The sequence below is a fragment of the Blennius ocellaris genome (assembly GCF_963422515.1).
Source record: "Blennius ocellaris genome assembly, chromosome: 11".
Taxonomy (NCBI): Eukaryota; Metazoa; Chordata; class Actinopteri; order Blenniiformes; family Blenniidae; genus Blennius; species Blennius ocellaris.
Genome location: NC_137660.1, coordinates 21,378,741 through 21,390,132, shown reverse-complemented (window position 1 = coordinate 21,390,132; position 11,392 = coordinate 21,378,741). Strand labels below are relative to the sequence as shown.

At 40.1% G+C, this 11,392-nt stretch overlaps 1 protein-coding gene across 1 annotated transcript; it reads left to right on the top strand.

The window, feature by feature from the left end:
• The first annotated feature begins 972 nt into the window (after positions 1-972).
• On the top strand, positions 973-5,573 carry LOC308136007 (intestinal mucin-like protein). The gene is made up of 16 exons (XM_080504197.1): positions 973-1,149; positions 1,309-1,492; positions 1,571-1,781; positions 1,899-2,074; positions 2,543-2,612; positions 2,880-2,980; positions 3,057-3,088; positions 3,190-3,367; positions 3,462-3,566; positions 3,659-3,699; positions 4,328-4,450; positions 4,535-4,633; positions 4,731-4,859; positions 4,935-4,974; positions 5,066-5,189; positions 5,302-5,573. The coding sequence occupies exons 1-16, from the start codon at positions 988-990 to the stop codon at positions 5,510-5,512; spliced, it is 1,986 nt and encodes a 661-aa protein (XP_080360323.1). The 5' UTR covers positions 973-987; the 3' UTR covers positions 5,513-5,573.
• Positions 5,574-11,392: the final 5,819 nt, after the last annotated feature.

Genomic DNA, 11,392 nt, shown 5'->3' with positions numbered 1-11,392 from the left:
ACCACGACTCCCCCTACTACTACTACTACAACTACTACTACTACTACAACAGAGCGTCCAACAACTACAACTGCTGAAACTCCACCACCAACCACAACCACAACTCCACCTACTACTACTACTACTACTACAACAGAGCATCCAACAACTACACCTACTGAAACTACACCACCAACCACAACCACGACTCCACCTACTACTACTACTACTACTACTACAACAGAGCATCCAACAACTACACCTGCTGAAACTACACCACCAACCACAACCACGACTCCACCTACTACTACTACTACAACAGAGCATCCAACAACTACAACTCAAGCAACTGCTGAAACTGCACCACCGTCCACAACCACAACACCAAATACAACACCACAGGTCATCAAAACCACTCCAACTCCCTCCACAACAACTACAATGCCACCCACTACTACAACTACTCCACACACCACAACAGCTCCACCTACTACATCACCACCATTAACATGCCCTGACTGGAACGTCACAGTAAGTTTGTTAAAGTATATCTCACATGCTTTTATCAATCTCCTTTCCAGATTCTGTAACATATTGTCTTTGCACTTGTTCACCTATAGGTTTATTTTCTTTGACCTATTTTCTTTTTCTTGAAGCATAATGAAACATTCTGGATTTGTGAATGCATCATGGCTAGATGTATTGAGAATAATACAATCGAAATTATTCCATATGAATGTCCACCCATTGAGGAAATCACTTGTTCCAATGGCAAGAAACCAGTTCTTGTTTGGGATGAAAACCACTGCTGTCAACAATATGTTTGTGACTGTAAGTTTATATATGTATTCATGAGATGTTTCATATCCCTTTATGGTTTCATCAAGTTACTTTTGAGTTATCCTTTGACTTTCTTCTCTAGGTGTATGTGAAGGCTGGGGAGATCCTCATTACATCACCTTTGATGGCTTGTTCTACAGTTACCAAGGAAACTGTACTTATGTTTTGATGGAAGAGAAAACACCAAAAGCAAATTTGAAGATTTATATTGACAATGTCAATTGTGATCCGACTGAAGATGTTTCTTGTCCGCGATCAATAATAATAGCGTACGGATCGCAAGTTGTCTCACTTATCAATCACAACCTCATCGGAGCAGCAGAGTTAGAGGTAAAGTTCAATTTGTATTTTCCTTCAAGTTTCACTGCATGAACAACTGAACAACTCCCCAAATCTTAATGATGTATTTGTTATCGCTGTTGATAGATTTCTGATAATGGACTATAGATCATTTATTATTCAAATAATGATTATTTCTGTTTGTTTTAGGTACTACAAGATGGAAAACCTTTGAAGCTACCTTACCTAAATCAAGGCACCAAGATCATAAATACAGGAATTAACTTGGTTTTCGAGATCCCTCACCTCGGGGTGGTCATAAGTTTTGGATTGACTGGTTTCAGTGTTGAGTTGCCTTATAAATTCTTTGGCAAAAACACACAAGGCCACTGTGGTGAGAATTTTTTTTAAATTTGCACAGTTTTACGGATTGTATGGAATAGGATTGAAATTTGTATATATCTGGTTTCAGGAACATGCAACAATAACCAGGCGGATGACTGCATGGTACCTGGAGGCCAGCTGGTGGAAAGTTGTGCAGTCATGGCTGACTATTGGCAAGCTAATGACATTCACCAGCCCAACTGCCCAAAACCACCTCCTCTACCCACCAGTATGCCTACACAGACACCAGCTTTGGCCCCATGCAGACCAGACTCCATGTGCGACCTTCTTTACAAGAGGTACACAGTCTATTCCACTGCAGAAGTTCACTGCCATCCTCATAATGAAACCACATTGAGGATAAAGCAGTTTATTATTTATTTACTGGTTCTGTTTGTTGACCCTTTCTTCCACAGTCCTTTCACAGCATGCCATCCCTTCGTGTCACCAGACAATTTCTACAAAGGCTGCATTTTTGATAGCTGTCATATGTCCAATCCTGCAGTGGAGTGTACAAGTTTACAGACGTACGCCGCTGTCTGTGCTCAAGCTGGCATTTGCCTTTACTGGAGGAACCACACCACACTTTGTTGTAAGTAATGGACTTCAGTGGAGAGACAAGCTTTGAATAGAACCTATTTCTGCATATTACCAACATATTTCTTAATTTCTCCACTATAACAATAGTAATAAGTGCTTAATATCTTCATCTTGGTAACATTTCTATACTTTGCATTATTTTCTGTGTGTTGCAATTAACCTATAGTTTTGGAGTAATAATTTCTAGGTCTACTGGATACCTTTAAAAATGTATTCATATTATCTTTCTATATGTATCATGTAAACTAATTGATGCAGAGGCTGGTCAGTGACATCTGAAGGGCCATATGTTGCTTTCAGGCCAAATGATTCCCAGGTCTGGTTTTTGTAATCAGACAAATGTGACACAAAGTTTCTTTAACTATTGTAGTGTTGTCACCTACTGAACATTGTATTTAGTACATTTCAAGTCACAAGGAGAGGCTTGTTTATATGCATGCTTTTTTCTCTACAATGGCAGCAAGTGACTGTCCATCAGATAAAATCTACAAGCCATGTGGTCCAGCAGAACAGCCGACTTGTGAAGACAAGTAAGTTTATACCAAAAGTGTTTTATTGTTTTGGTTCATTGGGCAATTTTTTGATTTCCTAACACGTTGTCTATATTGTAAATCTGTGTTGATGGTTAATATTTTAAAAAGAGTAAAGCCTTTAAGATTAACAGTGTATTGTATCTAAAAGGCATAAGACAACACAACAGTTATTTACATCCAGCAATGAAAGTTGAGCGACCAACAAAGTTGGCCAAGAAGGTTATCTTTTCGTTTGCATATATTTATTTATCATCTCACTTTCAGTCCCTATGAGCCAACTATGAACTACACCACTGAAGGCTGCTTTTGTCCTGATGGAACTAAACTTTTCAACAAGGAGTCTGGAATATGTGTTGAAAAGTGTGGTAAGTGCTGTTTTTTTTTTATCAGACTATATTTTGTCAATGAGGAAATCTCATTGACTTTTTAATTTTCCACCAGGATGTCTTGATCCTGAGGGAATCCCTCGTGAGGTGAGCTGTGGTCTCTGTCGTGAATTTTATAAAATCCTTCACTGTACATTTTACCTGCAAGAATAAATATTTCGGTGTTGTGAATTTTGTTTTCCTTTCAGTTTAATGAGAGATTTGAATACAAGTGTCAGGACTGTATCTGTGAGGAATCCACCAAGGCTATTACCTGCAAGCCTAAGTTGTGCCCATCAATACCCACCCAAAACTGCATTGTGCCAGGGTTTGTCCTCGTCAACCAAACAAGTCCATCAGATCCCTGCTGTACTGCCTTCGTTTGTGGTAAAACATCCATCTTTAATACTTCCAATCAGCTTTTGCTGGTGAAAACTATTGAACTTGTTTCTGAATGACAGCTGTTTTGTTCTCTCTGCAGAATGTAAAAGTAGTACTTGCCCCATCATTGACATGAGCTGTCCAGTTGGGTACAAACCAGCTGTCAGTGTTCCGGAGGGAAAATGCTGCCCAGAACATTCATGCGGTGAGCTCATGAATTCAGATTAGACTTAGCCAAGACTTCATCACCACAATTGTACTTTTATGTAACGTATGTTCTAACTTGTTTTTCCCCAGAGCCTAAAAGAGTTTGTGTACACAGAGAATCTGAATACCAGGTAAAATAAAATGTCTCTCATACAGTTAAATACTTTCTATTGCAGCAGTTCAACACAGGGGAAACAAGAGTCAACGTCTGCCACATACTCTCTTTAATACTCAGAGAAGAAAGTAGCACTACTTTTAGATAATCTACAAGTAAATTATTTTTTTAATCTTGTGTTTGTTGATTAACCTAATTCTCTCCCTTAGTAAAGTGGATGCATCCAACTTCATTTTCCACTGTCAGCATTATTTTGATCCCCTAGTTACATTGTTCTGTTCAACACTCCTTCGGTGCTGTTAGTACTATATTTGATTGAATGCTAAACACCTTAAATAGTGAAAAACAAAACAGTTTACCAGTTTTAATCACCACATAATGTGATTTTTGTTTTATTTAGATTTTCAATGAATAACAATCTAAAACATCATTGACACCAAATTCAGGACATAAGTGTATTATTACACTTATTGTTGTCTTTCAGCTCTTAGGTTTATTTCCTTACAACTCATGGCCTGTAAACAAACATTGTGATGAATCAGATGAGCCGGAGCCAGTTCTCTCCTCTGTGAAACCACTGCAGCTGGCTTCTGGTTCTTTGTGATGTAAAAACATAATGATGAGCATATTTCTTCCTTTGCCAGCCTGGTACTTCTATTCTTGCAATTGGATGTCAGAATTGTACCTGCACCAATGCAGTTGACCCCATAAGTGGTCTATTCGAAATGCGTTGCCGGTTTCAGCAGTGTGATCAAGAATGTGACCCGGTAAGAACAATCACAGAAATCATACTTGAAGTGTGTTCATTGTAAGGGCAAACATGGAACCTTAACACCTTCCGTCTCCTCTAGGGTTTTATATATGAGGAAAGTGTGTCAGACGAATGCTGTGGGAAGTGTGTCCAGACACATTGTGTCACAAGTGTCAATGGCACCGCCCAGCTCTTGAAGGTAAGATGAATCCTCTGTGTTGTCTGTAATTCCAAATAATCCATTTCCTTTCATGCTAAAGCCATGCATTCCTTTTTGCCTGTGTGTACTGTTGCAGCAAGGAGAAACTTGGTCACCACCTGGAAATAGGTGTGAATATTACACCTGCACTAGGAGTACTGGAACATTAACAATTGTTAATTCAAACATTGTCTGCCCACCATTTGAGGAGAACAAGTGTGAGCCTGTAAGTATCACCTTTTGACAAACTGAATTAAATATGAATGGTACAGATGTTGAATGGGTGTTTCTTCTTCTTTAGAACACAATTCAGAATTCAGCAAATGGCTGCTGTAAAGTTTGTAAGTATATCTTTATCATTTGCTTTAAAAAAAAAAAAAAAAAGAATCATATAAAATATAAAAAGCTAACTGGCATTCATTTTTTCGACAGGTGTGGAAAAGGAGAAGGGCTGCAGGTTAATGTCTGGGAAAACCATTGTTATGCACAAGAACTGTCAGTCTAGGGAAGAAGTTGATATGCCATATTGTGAAGGGTCCTGCAACACTTTCACCATGTAAGAACCATTGACTCAGAGACAGAGGAAATATTAATGAAATATTATTATTAATATGAAGTTTGTTCAGATTGTGGCTTCAACAACAAATCATGTCTGTGGTTTTCTTCAGGTACTCTAAATCAGCAGCAGCTCTTCAGCATTCTTGCTCCTGCTGTAAGGAGACACGGTTTAGCAGTCGTATCATTGACCTGCTCTGTCTGAATGGAGAGACGATCCCCTACACCTACATGCATGTAGAGCAGTGCGGCTGTGGTCAGAAAGACTGCACCAGGACTGCTGCTCACGCCACACGCAGGAGGAGAAGCCTGACCCTCATCTAACGAATTAGTCTGTCATCACATGCACAGCTGTGAAATGACAACATTATATCTCCATAACTTTGTCACAATCATCACATCTCCTACAAACGATCTGGTGTTGTAGAGAGACTATTTGTCAACTGATCAAATAAAAAGCTGCAACTCAGTTTATGTCTTCTCTCTTTTATTGAATCATTTTTGCAAAACCCAACATTTCATCAAATCAACTCACTTCTTTATCCCCTCTTTTTATCCCTGACAAGAGAAAAACTGTGGTGAACCTGAATATGTATCTTTGAAAAGAGAAATTGACTACTCATCTTTGTTGGATCCTGTTGACCTGCAAACAATGCTGGGTTACCATTATGCTCCTGTTTAGAGAAATAGAAAATAAGTTTTATATATATAGTGTAGTATATAGTGCAGAGGTCCTCAATTATCCCCCCCCCCCTCGCGGTTTTTTGCACTTTGTCAGTTATAGTTGTTTTAATTGCAGATGTTTTAGCTGATGTTGCCATTATGACTATTATCATTTTGTTATTATCATGATTATTATAGTAGTCAATGTGATTGTGGTAATAATGTAAGCCTGGGATTTTCAAAACTTGTGTTAAAAAGCATCCTTGGAAAAAAAGGAAGTATAAAAGCAACTATCTAATTATTTATTGAGCCAGGGAGAGAATACAGGGAGAGATTTACAGCTCGCTAAATCCTCCACTCTTCTTGTCGCAGTATTATCTGACAGCGGCAGCTTAATTGTGCGTTTACACATCAGCAGGATGAGTTCCTGAGTTCATTCCTGACATTATTTATGTGACGTAATGCATCTGAATATAGTTCTTAAATGGGCCTGACATTTGTGGAACATTTTTTTGGCCAATAAATCTTCCAAGAATATCAAGAATCATCTGTATTTGTGATGTTTGCAACAGAGCATGTGGATGTGTTGTGATGCGTGGTGCTGCGTTATCACCAGACTCACCTGAGACGGAGATTCTCATTTTCCCTCATGCACGGTGTGCCCTGGACACATCTCTCATAACAAAATCCACAACTGAATATAACAAATTCTCCCCATTCGCCACATCCCTGACAGATTAATGAAAGTGACGAAGCACAAAGGGCACAGAGGAGCCCGCTGCAGCGCCGCTTTGTGCATATTAGTTTGCAACACCGCGGAACAATAACGCTGACAGTGCGTAATGACTCGTGATGATCCGCTACCGTTTCCTGCTCTTACTTGTAACTCATGATAAAATGTCACGACTGTCCGTGACGGCGCGTGACGCCTTGACCCTGAATCATAGAGTTCAGGTCAAAATCATGATCCGCGGTCGGGAATCACGATTCCTGCCAAACCTGTCATCATTATGCGAAAACGTACCTTTAACAGCTCCACAGCCATCGTCTTGCTTTTCTCGTCGTGACTCAATACTTCAACAACCATATTAATTGCGCTTTTTTCTTTTTCTTTTTTTAATTAACTCAGTATCAGCAAATGTTTCTTACCTTTGGCAAGGTTCAAGGAAACAATTAAGCGATTGTTGTGCTCCCTTGTGCCAAAGCCGACATATCGTAGACACGGAGGGCTTGTATATCACGTTATGTTTCCAATTTCTGTTTTGCGGCTGTGGGATCTTGGAGGATATTTGTCATTAAAGCTGGCTGCATGTAGAAAGTTGAAGTGACGATCCATTTTGCTGACAGCTCCGGCCTGCGTGCAGATCAAGCTGGGCATGTAATATAGAACTAAACTGTTCAGTCCAGTCAGAGGTGAACTGGTGCTTTTCCTGCTCCACTTTTTCATGCTACAGGTAATGTTTCTTCTTTTTTTTAAAAATGGACTCACTGTTGGATGACCCGTGGTTTTGCAGGTCGCGAAATTTAAATCTGTGGGGGTGTACAGTCCGAGCGGAGCAGCATTGACGTAATTACGTCGGAATGCTCTCAGGCTCCGGCTCCGACTCAGGTGAGAGATGATGAAGATTAAAAAGGTAGAGCAGCGCATTTTTTTTACCCACAAATTCTGCTTTATTTCACATTGATGCGCAGCTCATGGGCCGCCACGGGCCAGACAGGTGGCCCCCCTGATATAGTGTGTGTGTGTGTGTGTGTGTGTGTGTGTGTGTGTGTGTGTGTGTGTGTGTGTGTGTGTGTGTGTGTGTGTGTGTGTGTGTGTGTGTGTGTGTGTGTGTGTGTGTGTGTGTGTGTGTGTGGATGAATGGATGAAATGGATTGATTTATGGATGAATGGATGGATGGATAGATATGCAACTTCATGAGCCATGTCATGTTAAGAAACCTCTCATTGGGTCATAAAGATAGCAGACCCCTGAACTGAGAAACAGTGAATTAAATTCATAGAATGGATTCGTTTCACACTACTGTATAGAACATGAATTCTTCCACCATTGCATGAAGCTTCAGTTTTTCAAATCCTGTTTACGCCACTCATCTCTCCGTTTCAGCTGTGCTTCCTGGAAATTAAACCAAAATATACATGCGTTTGGATGTTCTCAAATACCCTCTGAGGCTGGAGCTCCTCCAAGGGCAAACATCCACTCCCACATAGATATTAAATATCTTCGTTCCAGCATGCTTTGTGTTTATTCAGGGATGACAGATGGTTTTGTCTAAATACCCTGAGATAGTTTGGCTGAGAGTCAGGACTCCTCAGGACATAATCTGTATTGATACAATTGTGTTTTACGTGTGACTCTTGTTATCATTATATGAACAAACTCAAATGACAGTCAATGGCACAGCTCAACAGTTGAGTATCAGAATAAATTTCAGGCTCAAACAGGTATGATAAAAAATGTTAGACAAGCAGTATTACAAGCATAACTTCATTCAATCATACATGTTCCTCTTCATCAATCAAACAATATTGGGGGGAAAAAAATAAAACAAAGCACAGCCAGACATCCAGATTTGCCCATTCCTATGTTGTTTTTCTTTGCATCTACCAATTCAGACCCTTTTTTCCCCGATGGGTGCATTGGCACCTGTTCTTGATTTTCAGATCACAGTGCTGTAAACAACCACAACTTTTCTCTGTTTATTGAGTTGTTGTTTTGTTTTTTTTATTTTATTCTATAACACTTTTAGATTGTCAGTTATTTAGCAAAAGTAAACTTACAATATTTGCAGACTTCATGGAAGAAGGTTTCAGCTGAGAAGATCATTGGGATGTCATTGCCAATAGGGGACTGGACAGAAAAGCGTTGCCTGTCAAGGACACTGTGGATCACCAAGGACCCCACCCACCCTGCCGGTGGATTGTTTTCTCTTCTCCACTCAGCCAAGAGGTCCTGCAGCCTGAAATATAAAACTTCCAGGTTCCAAAACAATTTATATATCTCCACCATCTGTCTTTTAAACAGAGGACAGTAAATACCCTGCTCTCTGTTTTAACTTATTTATTCTCTGTTTTAACTTATTAACATTTATTCTTGGACTGCATCTTAGGCACTTTGTCTCAAGGATTTTTAAGTTGTTATCTCAGGTACTTTTAATTGTGTGTTTTATCATTGACCCTGCGCCCAAATCTCATTCTGCAGTACATCTTAGATGTAAATTGTCATAATGACAATAAAGTTATGTGTCAATTTAATTGAACAGGATAAATTGGATACAGCAGTGAAGAAGATGGATTGATGAATGCAATTTTGGTCTTCTAATACTGAGGGTTGATCTCTGCTGTGGCTGTGGTGGAATGTTTGTACTCTGTTCTTTCCAGACAGTCTTTTTAAAATCCTGCCACATCAACTAAAAAAGCTTTCAAGTCCATAGTTTGCCCGCACCACTTAAAAATGTATCACCATCAAGAAATGGACTAGCTTTCATTCTTTAAATAACTGCATTATCTATTAAAAAAATAAATAATAATAATAATAATATGAAGAAGATGAATTTCATGTCTTAGCTTTAATTTTCAGTTTCAAGCTTCGGCCCCATTTACACAACAACAAATATAAGTCGACAAAGTTTTTATACCAGCTCCCAAGGTGGAAGGATTCTTTCACAGTTGCGATTCCCTTCTGCAGAGACTGCTGGAGGCTATGGAGTGCTCCCTATGGTTTCATTACTAAAACGAGCAACAGCACCCTCCCATGGCCCAGCATACTAACTGCATCGTTGTCAGTGTGTCCGCTACTGCAGTGTAAATGTACTCCTTTTTTTCATGCATTAGGTGTTGTCATGGGAAACGTTGTCATGTAAACAGGTCTTAGTAGCCTTCAGGGACTTTTCCTACTCATTTATTTATGTTATTAAAATATTGGTCAAGAAGTAAAGTAAATCATATTGTGAAAGTTAAGGGTTGATTAAATGGTGGTACATATTTACCCTTTTGAGGTAAATATTACTGTTTTATTAGGCCTCTCTGTTTGCTCTGCCGGAGTTTTCATCATCTGAGCATTTACGGAAAATCCCGATGGCGGAAAAAGGACGCAGATCATGTAAGTTACCAAAGCAATAATCTGCACTGAACAACTTTAAATCATCTCAAATGCAAATGTGCTTTTTATAGTCCATTTTTGGAAACTTATAGTTCTTTCCCCATCATGGCAGATGTCACTAACTTGTGTCACATTATTATGACGCCATGAAGTGAAAGTGCGGTCCGACTGCAACACCAACGTGATCACCTTTCACTAACTTCTTCATTGTCAGTGTCACCCCGTGATGTCATCCACCGGGTTAAGTGAAAGTCAATACATAAGGAGGAAGGAGGGACTTTTCGGACATACCCATTGTTTCCCTATTTTTGCATCTCAAATGTCTGAACCCAGTAAACATCAGAAGTGTCACCAGCTCTAATGTTTCTCTGTAGTTGAACGCCATTGGCTCCTTTGCGTTTGGGGACGGGGTTAGTCAAAAATCAAAGGTTTATGTGAATTAGCCAATAAGGGCTCACGACAAGTCCTTGCTCCCTCTGCCCTGGTGACAGCACCAAGCCAGCCATGATTACATTGTGGGTTGAAATGTTTTTAAAAGTTCTTAAAATGATGAAACAAGAGAGATAGAGTCAAAAGTTCGTCAGCCTTCAGTAGGACCAGTTTGCATAAACACTGAGATCAGATGTTTACAAAATGTTAATGCTCGTCAATGTGGGCGCACACATCTTGATTGGAAACTTTATCGGCACTAGAGTGGATGAGACCATAGAGTAAAATAGAGTAAAAAAGGTATTTGACTTGAGTACCTGAGTATAGCTGAGAAGGCTCAACGTACAGCAGGCTAGGTGGACACTATTTTTCAGAAGATTCCATTTCACCTTATCATTCCAGGTCAAAGAACACCAAACCTGACACTTTCTCATGGCTGTTTGACTCCTTCCCTGAGGTCAAGGAAACTGACACGATCTTGACCCCGAAGTGTGTAGTAGGGCCGATCTCTTGAAAGAGAGGAGAAAACCAAGTATGCTTTGGAGGGTCAGTCAGTCCGGGACAGGTACCCATGTAACCGCTTGTTTGTGCCAGAGCCCCTCAGGTCCAACATCTTTCTGTGGCCTCATTCCTACCCACTGTCCTGTCATCCAGGAGCATGTGAGACTCTCTTCATGGCCAGACAGCAGTTTTGGCAGCCTGGCATGGGCAAGGACATTCTAGACTTTGTGACCACCTGCCCTTTCTGTGCCCAGCACCAGGACCATGTCGTCCTGGTCCTGGTCTCCTGCGTCGCCTACCCGCTCCACTGCCTCCCTGATCAGGCATTGCATGGGATTTCGTCACTGGGCTACTGAGGTCAGGAGGTAACCCAGTCATTCTCACCGATTCTCCAAAATGGAGTTGTGTCTTCATTCACTAGTCCTTCTGGTTGTTTTCTACCAGTGCTTGATCTATCATTGTGAGTTTCACTAATGTCTTCCTCTCTGTCATGTATTTAAACCCTTCT

Excerpts from the sequence above, each read along its gene's own strand:
- LOC308136007 (XM_080504197.1), top strand. The coding sequence starts at position 988 with ATGGAAGAGAAAACACCAAAAGCAAATTTGAAGATTTATATTGACAAT. Across the intron at positions 1,493-1,570 it reads AAACACACAAGGCCACTGTG|GAACATGCAACAATAACCAG; the intron begins GTGAGAATTTTT and ends ATCTGGTTTCAG. Across the intron at positions 4,634-4,730 it reads GCACCGCCCAGCTCTTGAAG|CAAGGAGAAACTTGGTCACC; the intron begins GTAAGATGAATC and ends GTACTGTTGCAG.